Genomic DNA, 23,273 nt, shown 5'->3' with positions numbered 1-23,273 from the left:
TTCAAGGTTTAACAGATAATTTAAAGGATGTCTACAGAAACATTCTTCTAACTATGCAGTACTCAGAAAGCCTGAACAATTTCTTAAATGATTTATGGCCAAATATCTTAACTCTGCAGGCCACTGGGCATCATGTTTTCTATTGTTCTTTTCAGGCTGTTCTTACTCTTTTAGGATCACATATTTTTATATCATATTTAGGAAGATTGCCTTTTTGGATTCAAAGGAAGCCCAGATATGTTTAGAAAATTATTTCTGTGGTACAGCCAGATGGAAACTTGCCATGAAATGAGGATCTTGAAAAGTTTCAAGAAAAGAACTGAAAATTTCTTAAACTTGTTAGCGTGAAGGGATCTTGAAACTGTTTCCACTACAAGCTTCACTCTCTGGTATATGAGTAAATGAGAAAAGATTGTTAACTTTAACAGAACTTCCACTTTTTCTGAGTAACTTTTCTGTACCACTACCTTAGCAGAAGAACAGTAATAAGAAACATATGAATGACAGAAAATGCTACGATTTTATTATTTTTGTATGTGCATTTTTGGTCTTGAAAAATAAAAGGTGTTAACGAGGTGTGTCCTGGACGGACCACAGCAAATGACACCCCGAGATCCAGAGTTTCTGAAACTCTTACACATCCAGTTTTACTGATCTTCGTGGAAACATAATCCTGACCAAGTCCGGGGAAAATGAAACGCACAAGCTGTGTATTTAGTCGTGGGATATTTTTCCCTGCTCTATTTGTGGCTGTTAAGTCGTCTGATTCAATCAGACACACAACCTTTGCATGAACCCTACTTGCTGTCAGGAGGCAGATGCAGCAGGGGATGGATTCCCAAAGGCTGTTGCCCTACGGAGTCCAGCGAAGTCGTTAAGCTCCGTTTCAGAGAGGAAACAGTTAAAGAGCTCAGTGTTCCCCCTGTGCCCGGGAGGCAGCCTTTGTGTTTAACGTTGGCAGGGGCTCCGCTCGGGCTGGAGGCTTGTTTTAATTGGGGGAGGGGGCAGAGAAGCGAGGACGCTCTGCCTTCTCCTCTGCTCCGTCTCCCGCTACCGACTGAGCGGAGGTGGAGATTTCCATCCCACCCAGTCAGAGGCTCGGGGAAGACCATCCCAGGAAAAGCCGCTCGGCGGCAACTCCCGGCAGCGGCCGCGGGAGCAGCAGGCGCAGCATGAGCGCGGGGCCGGCGGCGGAGGAACGCCTGGGGTGAGTGCGCGGCGCCCCGCACCAGCGGCCCCGGTCTCAGTCCCGGTCCCGGTCCCGGCCCCGGCCCCGGCCGCCAGCACCCGGTAAGGGCAGGTAACGGCGAGCGGCTGCTGCGGCCGCCCGGCTGCCGGCGTGGGCGAGGGAAGGGGGCAGAGACGGGGAGAGCTCGGGCTCTCCGGTAGGAAACGCAGCTCAGCGTGTGGATCCCGTCGATGAGCTCCGCAGGCTGCCCTGCCTCGCCAGGTCCGTGTCGGGGCTGATGTCCCGACGGCGGGGAGCGGGGAGGCATCACCCCGGGGCGGCAGCGGGAGGCGCCCCAGGCAGCCCCGTGCCGCCAAAGCAGCGCCCGTGCCCTGCTCGGGCTCCGCAGCTGCCTTTCGGGCACACCGGGCGCCGGTTACGTTTTGGCTCCTCTTTCCTGCTGCTCTGCGGTGACCCGGGCAGGCGCTGTCCCCGGTTTGTCCCCGCGGTTCTGTTCCCTGCTCCCCCACAGCAGCCGCCCCCGGCCCGCGGGTCCCCTCCGCGCCTCGGGGAGGACCGGGGCATGCTGCAGGCACCCACAGCCCCCGCACTTAGGGCAGGCCGCCTGGTAGCTGTGCACTCTGTAGCCGTATGGACACTTGGAGAATATGCCCAGGCAAATGAAGGATTTGCCAGGAATCTGTAGGAAAGCGGCCTTAGAAATCATTATATAAAAAGACGGTTGTAGTTTTGCTTCTTATGGGAAAGTTTCTTCTGGGAGAGGGAAGGGATGGCAGCTGGCAGTGCTGTTCCTAGCTTCGCATGCTGGCTGCACCATTGCCATGCTACCACCATGTTCAGATGAGATGTGTATATTAAATTTTCACAGGAAAACATCATTAAATAAGGAGGATACTAATAGTGACCAAAGCTGTGGGTCTTTGTAGTGAGGGCTGTCGGCTCAGTCCGTAGCTGTATCACATTTACTTGGGCAAGTACAAACTTGGAAATGTCATTTAAATCACTGCTGATTCAGTTTTTCCATTTGTGAACTGGGGAACAGCAGCTATAGTAAATAATAAAAGCACTAATACTTGCCTGAAAAGAGTTGCAGTGAAACATGCCTGTTATTTCTGATATGACTTAGAATCCTAAAGCAAAAAGCACTCAGATCACGCTAACTATTGCTAACTGCCCTGAGATATCATCGTATCAGGCTTTTAGGAAAGAAGGATTTGCTGTCTAACTGATTAAACTTTAAAATCAAGTGCACAGGTACTCGCAGCTGGTCAGATCACTATCTCAGATACACCAAGATAGAAGAGTGTAAATTTGGATGACTGGTCTGTGAGAGATAGCACCCTACACACCAGACAGGAATACTCAGACTTCACATTGCTGCTGTATAGAGGCACAAACACTTTTACAGATGACACACAACAGAAGTAGTAAATATTTATAGTGTGGCTGCATCCAGAACTACTATCAGTAAATTGTCTGCCACGTTCTTTCTCCTGTAAATTTTTTGCTATAAACTCTGAATTAATAGCCCCATAGGGAGCAAAATTAGGATTCATTTATTTAAAGGGATCCTCCCAATTGCTTCATCTGAGTCCCTAGAAATCAGAAAGTTATAAATACTAGACTTTCTACTCTTTTTTTTTGGCAACGCAGTAGCATTTTGTCCTGTTTTGCAGATATGAGCCGTGTAAAAAATCTTTATCCTAAATTAGACTGAGGCTTCAAGGAATTGGACTTGAGAGTGTCCTCCTTGGCTTGTACCTCAGGGAGGTTTCGCTGGAGGTGCTACCTGCCCCCTGCTGCAGCGACCAGCAGCAGTTCTGGGGCTGCACACTCCCAGTCACACGGGTGGAATGCTACTGCCGTCTTTCCTATCTGGAAATGTCAGGAGTTATCACTTAGAATACTAAACCAACTAGTTTTTTATCTTTAAAAGAGCTTAATTTTTTTTTATAATCAACTTTGCCATGGATAAGGACTGCAACATGAGCAGCAATGACATTATTCAGGAACCAAAAACTTATTTTTATTACAATAAATTGACATACGTGGTCAAGTGTTTACCCTGAGACTGTAAGTCTTCCTCATAATGTCCAGGGACTTTAAATCCAGTCCGAAATTTGATTTGATATGTATGTATTATCAGTCTTCATTTAAAATCCAGGTAATTATAAAGCCAGAGAAAAATAATACAAAGCGTCATTGTTGCAATATGTCAAAAACACTCAAAAACTAACAAATGTAGTACCTGTAATTACTAATGCAGCGTTACCTTACTTTTTAGAACATACTTTATTTTAGTTAAAATATCATACAGCAGTCTCCAACACCTCCCTTTGCTGGTATACTTTTCTTGCAAGACTATATTTTAAAGCAGAACTTCATCTACCCCTTTGTGTTCTTTCATGCACAAGTTCTGTCTCAAATTAAAGGATCCCGCAGGATCTCATCTGTGTTTGCATTTTGTCAGAATTAATGGATGTGGGTAATCTAGATTTCAGAGTAGCACAATGATTATAAGCATGTGTTTATATATATGTGTTGTAGAAATTACATCCAAATAGCTTTCTTCCTAAGTGAGAAGCAGGATGTGTTACCCTGCTGGGTCTACTGATTCTGTTTCTTTTTTTTTGTTGTTTTTCCTTATTGTTTTTCTCTGCAGGTGAAGAAGTGAGAAGTATCTCACTGAGACAGTGAAAAAACCTCTCACTGAATTTGCTCATTTGGGACTTCGGGATGGAAGCCTTGTGTTTAAAAGTTTCTTTGCTGCTGCTCGTTTCGGGATTTGTCCTCAGTGACAGCTCTGACAGAGATGCTGCCAACCGGAGTGATCTGGGAAACTACCTTCCCACTTTCTCAGGGATTGACTCCAGCATGCTCCTCACCACCAGACGGCCCCTGGTAATCAACCAATCTGTCAAATGCTCCCAGCAGACTAAGATTGCTGAAACTTTTAAATACATTAACACGGTGGTATCTTGTGCTATTTTCATCGTTGGAATGGTTGGGAATGCAACTCTGCTGAGGATCATTTACCAGAACAAGTGTATGAGGAATGGCCCGAATGCACTGATAGCCAGTCTGGCACTAGGAGACCTTATCTATATTGTCATTGATATTCCTATCATTGTGTACAAGGTAGGATGCAACAACAATACATTTTACTTGTATTTCCTTACAAATACACTAGTTCTCTCTGGTTATGTCTTTGTCTAAGTAGTGCATTTTGTCAATGAATAGTCCACTTAAAAAAGTACATCTCACTTTTACTCTGCAACCAAATCCTTGCTCTCAGGTCTCACCTCCATAAAGAAAAACATCTTCTTTTAAAGATGATGTAGCTCCCAGCTCTTAACCGAAGCATAGCCTTGGGTATTTCAAGGAACTTTTCATTTATTATAGCTACTATAGTTAGCAAAACAAATTGTGAGAGTAGACTTTTTATAGACTGTTCTCCTTCTTGATGGACATAAAGCATTGGATTGTTGCTATTTTTGGAATATCCTATCCTTACTTTATGTTTTTACAGAAAATACTTTCTGTGATCAGCAAGCTTCATGTTATGACTTTGTGGAGAGTGACTATGTCAGTTACACTGAGAGTTAAGGTTTTAATTTAACACTCATAAGTAGCAGATTTCCAAAATTATTCCAGGGTTAGTAAGGTTAATTACATCACAGAACATTTTTGAAATAACAAATTTCATCTGGATTTCTCAAAGCATTAAAAGGGTTCTCAGCAATTCTGTCCCAGTTTTATTTTGCATTTTAATCAAGCAAAAACTTACAGTAAACATAGCTTTTTCTAATGCAATATATGTTTGTCAGTGTAACTTGCATGATTCCAGAACAGGTTTGAGTGAACAGAACGGAGTCCTTTTTGAATATATCTGTCTTGAAGATATTAACTTGTTTTAGAAAGTCTTCAAAGAATTTTGTAAGCTTCTATGTGTATCCTTGTGGATTATACACAAGTCCATAGCTGATAGGATATTATCATTTTTCTTTTTTTTTTTTTTTCTTTCGTAAAAAACTTAAGGCATTGCTGACAGTAAATAAAACACTAAGGAGTAGAAAAAAAAAATAAAATAAAATTCCTCACATTTTGGCCCTTAAAAATTCTAGAGACTTAACTTTTAATTACATATATTTAAAACAAAGCATATTAATGCATGACTTCATAATAATTAGTGTTGTCTGGTTTCAAAACAGATTTTTAAATTAAAGAAACAGTGAATTGAAAATAAATATTTTGTATGTATATATTATAACTATTGACATCATAACTTGACCTGCATTTTAATGCATTGACACAACAAGATCATAATAACTTGAATTCATTAACCGATTAAAAATATATGTATATGCATACATGTTGTTTGTACAGAGGCATATAATCTATGGTAACATGCAGTACCCGATTCTGATCTTACAGTGGTATAAATTACAGATAAATCTTTTAACTTTAACTGGTTTTAACATAACATGAATTTGAAACTAGGAGAAAGACTGTGAATTACACGTGATTTAATGGAAATGTTAGTTTCCACTTTTCAATATTCCATCTGGAAAATTCAATATTCAACTGAAGATAGCACAAGTAAAATATTTTGTATTATCAAGCTGATGCGTACATTAGCCTTTGCCTGGTTTGACATTCCCCTGCGTCTTTCATAGCTGTGTGATGCCTGGTGGGACATGGGACTGGGGTTCTGCATGTTTTCATTATCCTTAGTGAATTGGACTCATAATCTGGACTACATCTCCCACAATGCATTACTGTTTCCTCCCAGGGAAATTACCCCAGTGTCTTTATGGATATTTGCTAGGGTAGTGTTCTTATTCCTGGTGGAATTTCTGAAAACAAAGTTCCAAGAAAAAATGGTCCATGTTTTTTTCCAACCTAAGTTTCGGAAAGAACAAGTATTCTCACTACACATTTTTTTCTTGCCTTTCAAGAGCTCTGCTGCTTCTTCACATTGAAAGAGGACTGGAAATAGGGAATTAATTTTGCCTTTATTTTTTTTTTTTATATTCCCTTTATTACTTTGATTTTTTTTTCCCAATTAATCTTCTGACAATCCTTTGCCTTCCATAGGTTCACTGCTATATCTTATATGACAAACTGTGGTCCCAAATAGCACTCTACAAACCAAATGACCACAGGCTATAACAAAATATCTTCCTGGACTGCAGAGAAGTATTTGATAATTAAAGGCTGTGAATGAAACCACAGCCCCTTGACATCAACATATGTCAACTCCCACATGCAAGAAGGCAGAACTGAAAGATTGGCTTTTAGTACTTTTTGACAGCTTGAACCTAAAAAATTGTTTTCTTAGAAATTATCTTATACAACCACCTTGCTGTATATTGTTAGCTGCATGTATTTTGAAACAGGGAAGCATCTGCAGCATTTATAATGGAATGCTTTTACTTCTGCTAAGAAATGAAGTTACTATTTGTAGTACATTTTTCATATTAACCATTCAATAATGTGTCTACTTACATTAGAAGCTGATTTTAAAGTCTGTTAGATGGCATTCCTGTTTATATCTCAAGGGATCCTAAAATCTGTGGCACCGTTTAGCTCCCCTTGTTGAGTGACAATCTGAAAGATGGCCACTGGAAATATTATAACCATTTGAAAGTGGAAGTGACAGTCTTTCAAGAAAAAAAAGTTTCCTTTTTATTTTAAATCTTAATTTCTTAAGTATTCTATATGCTTAGTTCTGAACTTCATTTTAAACATTCTTTTAGCTTCAGAATCAACCTCATTTTGAGTCATATATTAATATCATATATAAATAAATGGTGTCAAACAAAACCTTATAGATCTGATCTTCATTTTGAGGAGGATAGAACAGCTCTAAAATCAGAATCAGAGTAAAGCAAACATTCATTTGCATGTTAAAAAAAAAAACAAACAATAGTATAGTATTAAGATGGCCACATCCTATACATCAAAACTTGTAATACTATGTAATTACAGTGTAATATCGGAAATATGTAAAATTGAAACATAAGGTAGCTTTAACTATTTTGAAACAACTCTAATAAATAGTTAATATTACTGATATTCATATCCATTTCACAGATCTTTTAAAAGAGGGAGTTATAAGATTATAGTAATTGAAAATGTAAGGTCCCAGGAGGACTGAATCCATGATTAAGTTATGCGTTTACACAATTAACAATGATGTGACACTGGGAAGAAAAAAATATCATATAATTTATGTCAGATAAAGATATGGTCACAGGTGTTTGACATTTTTATCCTTTCTTCACTGTACAGTAGATTCAAAAATTCCCACTTACTTTCTTGAATTACTGTAATTATATGGTGGATTCCCCTTAGCAATTTGTTAAATGGATTGAGATGTTAGTAATATTCACTAGCCTTCTTTGAAGATACTCTGAATGTATTAAAGTCCCATCAGGCTTAATTACCTCTAGTATATTCACTTGTAGGATCAAATCAATATTAAAAATTGTAACAAATTGAGTTTTACAGGAAGGGTGCCAATTATAAATCTAGCCTTAATGGACTGAACAACTCGTTCTAAGACAATTTCATTTTAATCTCATTTATAACACCTAGACCCAAATAGTTTTGTTAACGTAAAACATATACATCTCAGATATTCACGATGTTAAATAATGAAGCCTTCATATCAGTGAGAATTACTTCTTTTCAGTGAAAAGAAGACTAGGAAATACAATTCTAATGTTTCATGGTGCTGTAGAGGTAGGGCTAGGGCACTGAAGGAGAGAGAGGTTTCATATCTCCTTTTCTAGAATCAGGTGGCAGAGTACATCACTGGAAGCTGCTGCATCACCCACATTATCCATTTGTAACCACCCACATTATCCATTTGTAACAAATAGGTTAAGTTTGGATCCAATTCATGAAGGCTTCTTTAGAGGACTGCTTTCTATAAAGAAACCAGCCACTTTTTTAAGGTTATACAGAGGCAGGAGCAGCAGCACATCTGTAGCACTGCTGTCACGTTGGCTGTGCTAGAGCTCTGGCTGCTGCTATCACTGGCTAATGCTTGGCAGGAGCAACAGCAAGAACAGCTGTTTGCCAGAGAAAAAGCTCTCCTGTTTCTGAAACAGAAAAAGTTTCCTGAGGTTGTGGAGCTAGAAACACTCTAGGCCCAGGCTCTCAGCTTTGGAATGGCAAAGTCCAGCTTTAAAGATATTATTGGGAAGATTGGGAAGGATTGATATTAATTATATCACCTTACATTTTATTATTCTTAACTCCTTGAGTCATTATATTACTAAAAAAAAAATAGATGAAGCAAATTAGCCCAGTTTTTAACCTGTTTCTTTAAATGTGATTAACAAACTTTTCCCTAATTATTTTACTGATATAAAGTGAAAGACATCTACCACGAATAAAAAGGTGTGAGTGTCCACTGCTCAAACAGCTCAACGCAATGGTGTTTTCTTTAGTGGCCTAAGGTGTGTTTTTTTGGTGTTCATGTTTACGCTAGTTACAACAACATCTATATCTGAGTAGTCCACCTTTAACATTATAAAGCTAAATGTAGAAATCAGCTGGCAGTAAGAAAGCATTTTCATCCATTTGCTCTTCCATAAAGGAAGACTTAGCTGAGGCATTTCTAGTCATGAACATTTTTCAACACCAGAACAAATGCTTAAGTTTTAGACCCATCTCTTCTAGATCACAATTTGATGTATCTGATTGCCTTCACTGTCAGAATTAATAATATATATATATATAAACAAGGTTGATAAACATATCGAGAATGATCACGTAGACTAATTGAGCAAGTGGCACCCACAGTAGTTATAGTTTTGTGCCAAAGGAATATAAGGCCAAGCCCAAAGCACACATGAAGTTAAGTCTACTTAGAAGAGAAACCCACCTTTACAAACAAAATTCGTCCCATGTGCAGTGTGTATCCTTCAATTAAGTATAAACACTAGTAGGAAACTCTGAGGCCACCAACCTAATTGCATTCCAGCTTTTGCTGAGTTCTTGGCAGGGATTCCATGAAGACATGTATCGGTAGCCCGGTGTGATGCAGAAATCAATATTACTTGCTCAGAACATGAACTATGGTTTAGGCGTATGTCCCCATGTAGCAATCACACATTAAAGAAATCTAGAGGTAGCAAAGGTGTTGATTTGTCCTGGAGGCACAAATCACCCAAAATGGAAGAGGGAAGGGACAAGTGTAAGTATACGAGGAATCTGTTCTCTCCATTTGCAGACTACAGCTTTCTAGCAGAATGTGTCTTTCATGCACTCCAAGGTAGGAGGTAAGGAAGGGTTTACGTTCTAGGTCTCCATTCAAGATCCACTCTGCAATTAAGTAATGGCTGTCCAATATGTAAATGGACAACCCGGAGACTGGGAGAATATATATTCCTTTCAATGCACAGGCAGCTCCTCCCTCTTCTTCAATTTCACATCTTGTGCCTGTCTTGCTGCTCTGTGGATCTGTAATACTGTACAGTACCTAGAGACTGTAAATTTAACAGAATATTTTAGTATGCTCACTTTGGTCATTTTTCAATCAGCTGAATTTTACAGATAATTAAGAATCATTTTGACTGTGCATATCCAGGGTTTACCACTTCTGCTGTAATTTCATAGCAATACCGTCACCCTCCTTTAGCAACACACAGAAGACAACAAAGGTTGAAAAATAAGAAAAGTAATATTTTGTCCAGGAATTGGAAAAGTTCTTTTCAGCAAATCACTGTGCACATAAACACACCTTTCAGCACATTTGCTTGAAAAAGAGCTGCACAGCTTGAAAAATAGTCTACCTAAATGGATGGGAAGTTACCCATCGCCACAGAAGAAGAAAAAAACAAAACAAAAACCTAATCCTACTTTGTAAACAGCAAAAATACCACGGGGAGATGTCAGGAATGCTTGGCTGCTAAGTAGATTTTTGTAATAAGTATAAACATTTTAAAGAGAGGGTAAATCTTAGGATTTATCGTTTTTACCTGTTAGTTGAGACAGAACATTCTGCTTCAAAACCAGGGCATTTGTTTCCTTACCTTTCAGGATCTCTTAAAGTATAATATATTTTCTCTTGCGTAAAAACTCTACAATCCTTTCCCTAGCTGCCTAAGTGGAAGAAAATGACTGCCCATTTTACTCAGCAGGAAAAGATGAGCCGAAAAAGCTGTTATAGGGCAATTCAGAGGAAAAAATGTTTTTGATGGTACTCCCACATCCCCACATAACCTTTCTTCCTTCCAGAAAATAAACAGTCAGACTTCTATCCACCCAGAAAGTGAAATGAGGGCAGCTGCTGGCTGTAGCAAAATTAGGGATACATTTCCTGCAAAGAACAGCTGAAGAGATGTGAAGAGTATCATGATCCTAAGTATAAGCAAACTACTAAGTGATACCAAAGTCAGCAGAAATCTGAACTATTGAGTCACCTTGATATATTCAGTGTTGGTCTTGTGCCCCGCTTTACAGAGGCTTGCCCTGTTTGCTGTCTTCTTCTACTCAATGCCCTTCCTAAAGTTGAGGCTTTTCACTCCAGCAGTGGCAAGGGAAGGAATACTTAGAGACAGGCGCTTTTCTCTCTCCTTTCACCCTTGCAGCTCTCTGTGCCAGCAAAGTGGTAGAGCAGAGCTGAGTCATGCATGTGGGGTGAGCAACAGTCTGTGGGTCCCAAGAAAGAAATGCATGAGTATTGTCCTGCAATTCAGTTCTCTTTAGGACATAGGGGTTGCGGGAAGACGAGAAACACTTGAAACTACGGAGTGAATTCTTGTACTGTGAGGTTTCATGGGGACAGAATGATCCTGGTTGAGTCACTGAATCAAAATACCACAATTAAAATACGACAAACGGGAGACTGAACCCACCCCTCTTTCTAACTGGTCTCACAGACTGGAAACAGGAGGAACTCTTCAGTCACAATTACCGTCTTTTGTCACTTGATGCAGTGAAGTCAGTGGCACAGACCTTGGACACTTTTGTGTTCAGTCAGATTCCACCTGAATTCCAATCAAAACAGGGGGTACCATATTTGGCCCATGCCTTGAAGCAGATGTACTTTGCAAGGGCCTACATAAATGTAGATGATAATTTAAGACACAGCTGCACTTACAAAGCTCAACATCTCCTACAGGAAGCTTGCCTGAAAAAACAAAACCCCATGTGATCTGACAAAGAGTAATTTCTCTTGTCTTTCATTCTGTGCTATGTTGCAAGGCAACAAAATCACCCAGTGATTTTGTAACTCCTACTCCACAGTTAGCAGGCAATGGTAACTTATACAACTAGAAGTTATATAAACAACCAGAAATCTGCTGGTTTGGTCTCCATCACTGCACAGGATGATCAGAATTTAGAGAATAAAGAAGGTATTTCTGTTTGTCCCGCTGAAGACAGAGCTGAAACCCTGACTGCCAGAGTGGTGCTATCAGAATCACTGAACACCTGAAGACCATGAAACTCAGGGATGTATCCTGCATGGGGGCAAATACTACCTATATGAAACACCGTTAAGTTTCTGTGAAGCAGAGCTTGTGTGCCAGCACAGCAATGGTTCCAAGCAGATAGAGGAAGAAGAGGAAGACTCTAGAGCACTAGCATGAGATAAGAGCAGGAAGAGGCAGGTATAATAAAACCTTTGCTTTCATCCTCAGTGCCATGTGGCAGAGACAGATGACCTCCTAACAAGTAGTTGTTGAACCAAAGCAGTTTTTAGAGAGCAGCTCAGAGACATTTCCTATCCAGCACCCAACCCAGTCCATCTATTTTGGGCTGAACTCCAGGGTCATCATCTGCCTGTAAACACACAGTATCAGCCTAGAAATAGATAAACACTGTGGATGCATATGAGCATGTACTGGTGAATGCTCGTGTGGTTAGATTATAACATTCTCTCTTTTAGACTATATATAAATTGCTTGAGATGCACAGTGGGACTTTATCTGTGTTTTGTACATCAGCTAGAATACTAATGGGGGTTAGAAAATAGCAGCAGCAGTAGAATAAAATCAACTGAGTGACATTTAAAAATCATTGCAAAGGAATGTTCTCAGCGCTGCTGTCTTGTTTGTTTCAAGCTGCAGAGTCAGGGCAGAGAGGCCATATAAAGGAGAAGAGACCAGGGGATGCTCAAGGAAGCTGTAGCTTTCTAGTCACTTACTGAGGTTTTTCAAGACTGACAGTAGAACGTTGAAATTTTGGTTTCTCATTTCAGTGTAAGAATATGCTGTTGACTACACTCTTCTTGCTCACGAGTTGCACCACAGCTGAACCTTATGAAATACACATTTGCAACTACACATGGGAAAAAGTGTATTTCCTTTGCCATGTCTTATTTTGAAACCTCAGAGATTTTGAGAGTGAGGTTGCAAAAGCAGAATCTGTTTGACCAAGTCATGGAGAACTAGGATACAAGTTAGGATAATCAGCCTGATTCCTCTTATCCCTGTGGCTTGAGAGAAAATGTAATCTGCTAGGATTTTATCCCCATTTTGTCTGGATATTAAAAACATGCAAACGCACTCGAAGAGCATAGACAGTAGTCCCTGTTCTTATTTTGTGCCTAAGTAAGTCAGGACTAATTCAATTGAACTGTGCCCACTTTTTTATACAAAATGAATGTGATATTTCCCACTGAAGTTTCTGTATCCTGCTAGGGTAGAACAGAGGGCAATGGACTTGTTTTGATGTAAAATTAGTAAAACCACAGACGGGGTAAGATTTGCTGACTAAAAATATCTCCTGAAGAAAAAACTGGCACCTGATCCAAAAGGAAGTAATGAATGCATAACTGATGTTGAATGATAATGGAGTATACCCATGGAAATGTTTGCAACGTTAATCTTAAAAATCAAATAACTTAATCCTGATCCTAGTGATTTTGATTAAAATCAACTTGAAAAGAATGTCTGATGATTTGGTACTGATGGTACTTCAATTAGTGTAAAAGTGTAAGAAACAAAAGGAATAAAATACTTTTCATCTTAAAAAAGAAGAGTTTCCTGGGGTGCGGGGAAGATGTGTACATGCTGGGACTGTGGTAAAGCTTCCCTGTGAGAAGTAATGACTAAGTGAACCTTTTTCAAGGACAAAACTTTTCTTTTTGAAGCTAATATTTGCTTTGTAGTAAGAGTTTCACAGTCAGTACAAAGTGCTTGTTCATTTCTATTGCTGAGTATATGCTACAGTCACGGTCAGCGCACACAAGTGAAGAGGCGGCTGTCTTTCTCTTGCCTCTTAGAGTGTGATTTGTAATGATAAATCAGTTTTGGGGCTCTGCTTGGCACAGGCAATTGGTAAAAGTCTGCTGAGGCCTCTTTCCTTTGGCAGTGCCACTTCTAATTTAGCCTTCACCCAGTGGTGCCTGAAAACTATTCCGATTGTACCCAAACCCAGACACCATATGATTACTGACCGTTGAGAATCTGAAACTGAAATTCCACATGACAAGAATGGGTTGGAGAACCCCCTTGGATTCAGACTGGCCTTTCTTTCTCTAACAGCTTTTCTGTAGCCCCTGACATACAATAAAAGCCTCACACAAGAGCTCTTGGCAAAAGGCAAAAATATGCCCTGCAACGTTTGTTATAATATTGCAAATCTATCCAGAAAATAATTTTGCTGGAGCTTTCAATGTATTTCATTCAGTTTATATAGATAAAATCAAAGGAATTATCCAACAGCTTGCATGCATAATTTCATAACCTTTATTACTGAAGCTACTGACAATAGTTAAATCACCAATTCTAGTGATCCACTAACTAGCCTCTGGCACAAGAGGGATTTGCTTACATTAAATATGATTGTCCTAAACTGAAATACCATTGCAAAGATGCTTGCATTCTGTCTGCTGGGGTCTTGACGGTAAATAAGTTTCTTGGTTCTTCTTGAAGAAGGAAAGAATTCTCAGTATGCTAGAAAACATACAGCAAGAAACAGCAACAGAACAAGAGCAAATGGAACATTTATATTGTATCACTCTCAAATAGCGAGTAGACAGATTTGGATTGATCCTATGGCTTATTTTTAGAAATCTCTTTTTAGTATTCAACTAAAGAGAAAAAATAATCAAGTAAAAATGTAATGCCTAGTGGATAAAGCCTTTCCTATTTAACTAGCAGTCATACACATAAGATTGGTTCATAGTTGACTGAAAGTTATGAATTGCTAAAATCTGTCCTGAAATACAGGTGATCGAATAACAATATGAATATGGTCCTAGAGAAACTTATACAGCATGTTGTAGATACCAGCTTCCAGGATCTTTACGGTAGTATTTGGGAAAAAAAAAAAAAAAGAAAAAAAAAAGAAAGAATAAAAAAGCACATGTACTTTGGCATTGTGGGGAATGGGTATAAACAAGAGATGTGAAAATGCAGATGAGGACTGACTCTAAAGAGAAGTTCAATTCCTAGAAACCTAGCTTTCAATGAGTATAAAATAGCTTGCTTCAGCAATAAACATCCTGCACTCTGCATCCGAATGCTCTGAAAATGTCATGCTATGAAAAAGCAGGAAGGTAATTCCTACCTTCAGTGAGATAAAGACTTATGTGAACTTTAACAGTAACATTTATATTATCAAAGGTTGTGATTATTCTTATATTTCAATTTAAGAATAATTTAAATAGTAATACAATGATTATTTTGAATACTACAGTCCTGAGCTAGGACCAAAAGATGTTGTTTTTTCTAATTCTGCAGACAGAACCCACCCACTTTTACTAGACCACGTTCCAGACACTAAGCTTCTACTGAAAAAATTTCCTAGTCCTCCTGTCTGCAAAGATAACTTTCAAAATGCAAACCAATTGTAAGGAAAGAAATGAAGTCTGCCCAAGTATGAAAATGGCCTGAGAACAGATCTGCAAGAAAGTGAACTCTGTAACCTACAATCAAAATTCCTATTGATTTAATTATATTCTGAACAGTATAATCTTTGCACAGTTTTAATTGCAAAAAGGTTACAAAATATGAGATTCATAGGTTTTGTTCTTTGTTTTTGAAACAGCCCAACTAATTTTTGCATGAAGAAAGCAATGGGATCAGTCCCTGCACATTTGTGTAGATAAGTGTGGTTCCTTGCTCTCTGTTTTCCGTTTTGTGCTTTTGCCCAGGGACAGCTAGAATCTGGCACATCGCACATATGGTATTTATTGGAAATGATAGCCTTGCCACCAGTTTATCACTACCTCTTACACTGGAAAACAAAACTGTTGTGATGTTACAATCTATTTTAGTTCTATAACACTGAAAAAAGTTCTATATAAACCTTCCCAGGTCTGGATCTAAATATCTTCAAAATTTCAGCAGAATTAGGTTTCAGAAGCTTTCAGAAGCTTGGGTTTGGCTTCTAATTGCTACTCAATAGTGTATCATTTGCTATTGTTCTCTAAAGCAAACAAAAACATCTATAAACTGAAAGGGTACCATCAAAATATTGTGTGTTCCACCCTTTGTTCAGTAACACTTCATATAAATCAGAAGATGAATGCACACCACTAATAACGAGTTAATCATCCAATAAGATAAACTATAATTACTGTGTATTGCCTTGAAAAATCAGATCCCTGCCTATCTATGGGATACAACATCCTCCAAGACGTTGACAAAGTTACGTGTCTATCTCAAGAATTGGTATTTTCATTTTAAATCTAATGCTTTCTATTACATCACCACTTTATTAAAAGTTGGTGATAGCGTAATAACTGCTGGGCTATGTCACACGAATTGCTCGTTGTACCTCTTATTCAGTATCCTACCCCTGACAAAGGCTCAACAGCAGAGACTTAGAGGAGAAGATTAAAAAAAGGTAGAGCAAGAGTGACCCCCTCACCAAAAGGGGAAGGATACTTCAATTTTCAAAAGAACTCTTCACGGTGACTATAAGATCCCTTTCCTGAATGGAATTAGCCAAGTTAGAGCTCAGTGTGTATGGACTTAATATTTTTTTCCAATTACATTTACTTACATTGAATATAATCTGCCATTTTAACTGCCCTAAGCCATTTTGTATCCTGTATTTTGTTCAACACATTAACAGTTACACCTAGAAAGATTACTGTTTACACACTAATTTTTCACAATTATTCACAGTAATCAATGTTTTCATATTTGTTTTGTTAATGCTTCCTTGGAAATAGTGATCTAAACCCCATCCGCTCATTCACATCTTTCCAAATGGATGCCTTTCTGTTGCGTGGTAGTACAGCCCGCATGTATGAAGCTAGTCCTTTTCAACATAATATGGAACAAATTATGTGTGTACACTATTTTCTCTACACACTTAACAATCTGGCAGTGTCTACTGACATGAGTTACATGGCAGTACATTTACAATGACAAGAATCTACTTGCATGCAAGCACGGGAATTTGGCTCTGAGGTATTTCATTATGAACTACGAATTATGCTTTGAATCCTTGGTTCTGTGCCATAGTAATCGCAACCATTTATGACAGGGCTGAGCTAGATTTTCACTGTTTGGTATTGGTGGCTGAAGCCAATATTAAGGATATGTTTGAAGTATGGAAATTTCGAGGTTACACTGATTGTGTCTAAGACAAGAAAGAATTATGATTGTTACATATTTGCTAAGCTATTGTTTAAATATTCTGCTTGTTTTGTATCTTCTCTTCAGCTCCTGGCTCAGCAGTGGCCTTTTGGAGATACTGAATTTGGACAGTTTCTTTGCAAATTCCTCCCCTTTATACAGAAGGCATCAGTGGGAATCACAGTCCTTAATCTCTGTGCCCTTAGTGTGGACAGGTACAGTATATTCTACTCTTTTGATTCATACTGTTCTTCCCCTTGCAGTTTTCCTAAAACTGGGAGTACTCAGTATGGTCTTCTTAGCAGACAGACTACAGTATAGATGTAACCTACATTCTGCTTTTTGATATCCTGGCTATAACAAAGTACCACATCTGTAGCTCAAAGTATAACATGAAGCTACTAGACCTCATGTCTAGTGAATTAATTTCATAGCTTTTAAAAGGTATTTAAAAGCTTTATTAAAGCATTATCTCAATTTCTCTTACTACACTAAATGTTATTGGGATTTGAGTCAGTATTTTTTTTTCTTTCTTTCATGTGACATAAGGTTTCCTTTGTATTTGAACAGGATCATAATCTTTAGTCTTAAAAATATTTTTTTTCAACTCATTGCCTATGGACTATAATTACAGTATTTATTTTGATAACTTATATAGCTAATTGAATTTTATTGAAAAACATGCTGGAAACCTGCTTTGATAGTTTGATGTTGATAGTTTGAAAATTAATGCCTCTGCTAAAAGTGCTCAAGAAGATATATAAACATTATGTTAGGACAACAGATAAGATGCTTTTGAACATTATTCTTTTATGCTTTTTTTTTCTTCACACATATTAGTCAAAAGCAGATGGATAATTCACTTACTTAAAGGTTCTTTATTTTTATTGGTCTTGAATATACTTGTTCATGTTCTAGTCTAAGGTTTCAGTAGTTCTGATACAGAAAACATTGATAAATAGAATGCATTACGCATATTAATATAGTGATGCAAATATAAACGAAACTTTTAAAATAATCTTGGTTTGGTTTTATATGAAAAGTTGATGTACAAGGTTTGCAATGGATGAGTAACTGAGATGTATCTATACCTGAAATACAGTTCCTTATTGCATTGGCAACTCATTAGTTGAACTCATTAGCTCATTAAAAACAAACAAACAAACAAACACAAGTGCTCTACTTCTTTTATGAGTCTGTGACTATAAAAAGAATTCTAATTCTCAGACTGTATCTGTCCAACATAAAACACAATCCCATGGACTGCTCTAAGGAATAAATCCTAGATCAAATACATATGAAACTTACAGATTGTTCGCTAAGTTCTCACCAATGAGTTTTCACTAGATTCAGTGAACATATGTTACATATGTTTTCATAAATTGGAAGTAACTCAGCTGAAGCTATCTTTTTATATATGCATGTTTGTTTTTCTTTGTTTTTGTGATTATTTTGTCGTTGTTGTTGTTTGTTTATGAGCACTAGTTTGCTAATCTTTAACCAAATGCCTTTTCCATTTGAGTATAAAACCTTGTATGGGATCATACTCAGACTACTTAATTTTCTCCTCCAAACTACATGCTTTGTCAAGGACATAGTCTTTATCACTTGGTGCTACTGTAGTAAATGACTGCAGAGAATGTGTGTTAGAAAACAGATACATACAGCCAGACTCTGATATTGGCTAACACATATTGAATCTAAGTTAAATTATCATTAAATCAGGATCTGACAACACCTTAGACAAATTAGGTCAGGCACAGGAGTGACAGGCATAGTCATATTAGTAAAGAATCCTACATCAGCTAATGGATATTTTTTAATACAAAAAAAGAGTACATTTTTCACAAAAACTTGTGTGCTGTCACAGCTGGACTATTTCTGGTCTACAGGCTAGCTATTTTTTCCTTAAAAAATGCTCCTGAAAATGATCTCATTTATAGTTAGTTAGAGAGCGTATATATGGGATTGCATTCCGCAAGGTAGAAATAGATGGAGGCAATTGGTACAATGAATACAGAGCTCCAAAGCTTTGGATAACTGTTGACTCCCTAGCTCTCATTTGTAGACTACAGCCTTGCTTTAGAACCCAATGTTTGTTTTTTCTTACAGGGACTGATCCCTGTGTTAACTACATCCTACTGTGAAACGCCACTGCCAGTCATTACTAGTGCCCAAAATGGCTTGCACTGACAGCGTATTAAGGTTTAACTGTGCATTCCCAAAGGAACAATCCCCATTCACACATAGAGGGGGTTTCAAGAGGCTGAAAAAAAACACCAAACCAGCCACTCACCCTTCAGAGGAAGCTCACATTTATTTCAGATGCCCCTCAGACATTTTTAAACTCCGAGTCATGATAATGATGAAAGTCTGACTCTTCTTCTAAACAGTCCCTGACTGTGACTAAGAGGAAGGATGTTTTCCTTCCTGAGTTTTTACTTTTGCTTATGTCTCAGACATAACATTTTTGATGAAGAGATGGTTTTAAGAAGTGCAAAGATACCGATCTCATTTCATAGGTATACACTCTCTTCTTGACCCTTCTGATACCAAATTTCACAGGCAGTCATTTCAGGTTGGGTGCTTTCATCTGGACCAACTTCCAGTAAGTGTATAAAACAGTCCAGATTATAGCAGTAAAGCAAAGCAGTAAGAGCTTTATTATATTAACTGTTATTATATTAATATTATTAATAGCTCTTATTTTTAATGTAATTACTTTCAATCATTATTATATTGCAGTCAACACACTGCCAGCTGTCTTTAGAATGAAGAACTGCAGTGATCTTATCTCTCATAGCAAAGAGGAATAGATTGGTACCAGTGACAGTATAGAAACTGTTCTGATGCTAACCTTGACAGTGACTGTTTCTCATGTACTTGACCAAGTATTTAATCTCTTCTGTATCATCTTTCCCTTTTATAAAGGGCTGGTAGTACTTGCAGAACAGAAATATGTTATACTAGTGGGTCACTTGAACAACTAATTTTAATGCAGTCAAAAGGAACAGGGAGGCAAACCCACCTACTCTGGAAGAGAGCAGCAGGCATAGGGGAGGCGCAGGCGTTCCCTGTGCAACATGCTCTAAGTGACCCCACTGGAGCAGTGGGATTGAACTTGGTGATCTCCAGACGTCCCTCCCAACCTCAACCATTCTGGGATTCTGTGACTCATAGTCCACACACAAGCTATAACCCAAGGTTTAATTTTCATATGCTCCTTGACTTCATTTCATAAGGCGCACAGTACAATTTCTTTTTTAATTGTGATTAGATACCACTATGGTAAAGTCCATCCAAATTGTTCCAAAACCTAATCTAGGCCACAGCAAAAACCACAAGCTTACAGCATTAATGTGACCAATACTGAAAGGCTAATTAGAGTTCTGGAATTATTCCGTACCAAAGAATGACGAAATCACGGAGAGGGTGTAGAAAAGCATCAGAAATGATTCAGTGACCTTACAGATCTCAGCTAGTTGCTTTTCAAAAATGATGTCGAAGAAGCCACTTAAATATTACATCCGAGTACTGAAACACAAATGATGTATCAGATATCCTTTAGGTCTTAGTTTTGCAAAGAAAATACAGTATTAGCCCATTGATCAAAGTTGCAGCCAGATTCTGAATGAAAATAAGGTACACATGTTTAACAATGAGGGTAATTAACTACAACAAGACATCACCAGGGAAAGGTGAAGGTGTGCTGCTTTTTATGTTCTCATATCAATACAAGATGTCCTTCTGGAAGACATGCTTTGAACCAGTTATAACTAGATAGGAGGGTAGTATATAATTTTATGTATGTATACTTTATGATGTAATGATCCCTTGTCCTCAAATACTGTGCATACTTAAATACAAGTAGTAAGAGGGACTGCAGGGTCCATAACAAGAAAGTTGAAATAAATGGCTAAGAATGAGAGAAAAGGGAAGAGGAGAAAACACAGGGGAGAGAGCAATTGAAGGGTACAATATACTAAAGTTGACAGCACATGCATGAGCAATAGAAAGTGGAAAAAAAAATGGGGAAACAGGAGCCACAGCACTAAATAGGGAAAGGGAAATGATCTGGAAAAGAGCTGAATGTTTTGGAAAAGGTTGGAGAGAAAAAGAAAACAAACAGAAACAGAAACAGAAAATGAAAAGATAAAACATGCACACACAGATTTTAGGCTGAGGAATTAAATGTAATGTGTGATGCATCTATATTATTTCAGTTCCCTGGCAGATATCCTATATTTTTTAAGTGTGAGGGAAATAAACCCTGCAGTATTTCCCATTCCTAATTATGGGAGGTTTGTGGCTAGACAAAGATCCTATATATTACATAATTCACAGAACACCCACTTGAAAAATTTTACTACCACTATTTTTCAAATCACTCATAGCAGTGAGTAGAGACAAAGTAATTGCAGGCTAATATGTATTCAGGAAATTCTGATCTAATTAGTGAGCTTCCTATCCTTTAGGTGAAACCATTCATAACATATTTCAGCCAGTAATTCTGCGTTTGATGGTTATTTGAAATGTTAACTGAAAAAAAAATTGCCAATAAAATATATATAGAATCCAAATCCTTGCTGCTGTGCACACTGACCTTCTGTACAAAGCAGACATAACTTGAAGAGAAACAGGTATAAAAAAATGCAAGAAAGGAAAGCACTAGATGCACGATTTCTAACCCACTTGTTGTCATTTAGATAGTTACACAGGTAACGCAACACAAATTTTATATGTCTTACTTGAGAAATGTGTAGTCTACAGTCTCCTGTTTAAGAACATCCTGCAGTCAAGGATGATGAGATAGTACCCTGCACCTTGTGCAGCTGATTGAATTGATTGTAAAAGTTCCAGTTAGTAAACTTCCAATTGATTGGTATATTTCCAAAGTTCACCTGGTACAAATATCTGAGTATTTGTGTGAATATTCCTAGGAATATTCCATTTAGTAATTAAATCTAAAATCTGATATTTGGTAAAATGAAATATGAGAGGATCACAAAGCATTCAAAATTAAATCTGAATTTTAACACGAATAAATGTGTGGGAAGATCTGATGTTGAACATTACTTTCCCAATTATTTCAGCATAGGTTGTTTCAGTGCTCTCAGAACTCCATTCTCATAGGCCTCCTCCCCACAAGTGAACTATTGACTCCATCCTTTCTGAGATCCTTTGAAGATAAGGATGCCTTCAGAAGATGTTTTCATTTTTAATCTGCAAGTCCAAAATGTACTGCTTTGCTTTAGTACGTTCAAAATCTTTATACATACATTTCTGTTAAAATGGTGTACTAAGAACCTATCCCTAGTACACCCATGACTATGCTGTGTATGATACTGCTTTTTTATCAAGAGATATCAAAGCAAAGGGTTCTAGTTGGTTTGCTGCAAGCATGGTGGCATACAAGGCTCTGACACCTTCCAGTGTTGTTCTGTAATAACGCCTTCTGAAGTTTGTGTGAGGGGCTTAAGGCCTGATCTTGCATTCCTGCATCTTCCTCCTTCTAACATCGAGGCTACAGGGGATTTAATTCATGTGTTCCACCCTGTTAATAAGAATGAGCCCACTTCCAAACAAAAAAGGGGGCGTGATAGAGGAAATTAGAAGAAACATTACGTTTGAATCCTTAATCTCAAATTAGTGTTTTGTTTAGAGGAGGGGTGTGGTTGCCTTTAAATAACTCTAATTTTTACAGACATCTGTAGCCTAGGTCCTACATCCCTTGGCAGTTTTTTCCCACCAGAAGCTCTTCATTCCTTCCATCTCAGAAATCCAAACTTCAACCCTTCCCAGTAAATTCAAAGTAATTGTAATCCAGACTTCTCAACTACTCTTTTCCTTAAACCCTTGTTACCCCTGAGCCTTTGAGCCCATGCCAAAACTCTGACTTCCTCCAATCATAAGCCATCCCACTCTCATCCTTCCACACCCTAATCCTCCAAATGAAAACTTTGTGATCTAAATTCCCCTGTTCTCTCCTTCCCCTGCCAAATCTCGCCCATCCCTGCCACTGAGAGCCTATGTACTTGCAAATTGTACACTCCTGGTCTGCTGAGGGCACCTCCTTTTCCCACACCCTTCACCTTCCTTGTGCCTGCTGGCATGCTCTGTTGTTAGCTGCTGTCATTTGCTAAAATCACCACCTCATTTGCTTTTCTCTGAAAAGCTTAACCTTGGCTCCTGCCCTGGAAAGGTGTTAAGGATAGAGGTAGCAGCTGCATGCATCCAAATGTGTCTGCCAGGACTCATGGGGCAGAAAATGAGGGCATGTCTGAGGAAGAAAAGAACACTTGCCATAGTCAGGACAGTAAAATGCCATGGCTCCATACCATTTTTAACTGCTTCAGTAACTTTTTATTCTCACCTTTATAAAGCAGAAGAACAACTTTTCTTGACTTTTTTCTCCTCAACTAAAGAAGACTATTTCATCAGTGCATGCCAGGATAAGCCCATATAGCACTGTGATTGTAAATGGAAAGGTGTTATTCTTTTGTGTAAGTAAAATAAACAGTTTAGAAACT

General features: G+C 38.3%; 1 protein-coding gene across 2 annotated transcripts in view; it reads left to right on the top strand.

Annotated features, from left to right (window-relative positions):
- Nucleotides 1-782: 782 nt before the first annotated feature.
- Nucleotides 783-23,273, top strand: part of EDNRA (endothelin receptor type A) — a 34,493-nt gene continuing 12,002 nt past the window's right edge. The window contains exons 1-3 of one of the 2 annotated variants that reach the window (XM_080588641.1): nt 783-1,207; nt 3,852-4,327; nt 16,831-16,958. In XM_080588641.1, the coding sequence (XP_080444767.1) occupies nt 3,926-4,327; nt 16,831-16,958 (530 nt within the window). In that variant the 5' untranslated portion in view covers nt 783-1,207; nt 3,852-3,925. Of the gene's footprint in view, nt 1,291-3,851; nt 4,328-16,830; nt 16,959-23,273 lie in introns of both variants that reach the window. The other variant, XM_080588640.1, reaches the window with a different exon arrangement.

Source organism: Anser brachyrhynchus (assembly GCF_964034855.1).
Source record: "Anser brachyrhynchus genome assembly, chromosome: 4".
NCBI lineage: Eukaryota > Metazoa > Chordata > Aves > Anseriformes > Anatidae > Anser > Anser brachyrhynchus.
Note: the sequence above shows the minus strand (reverse complement) of the source record. Positions and strands in the feature narration are given on the sequence as shown.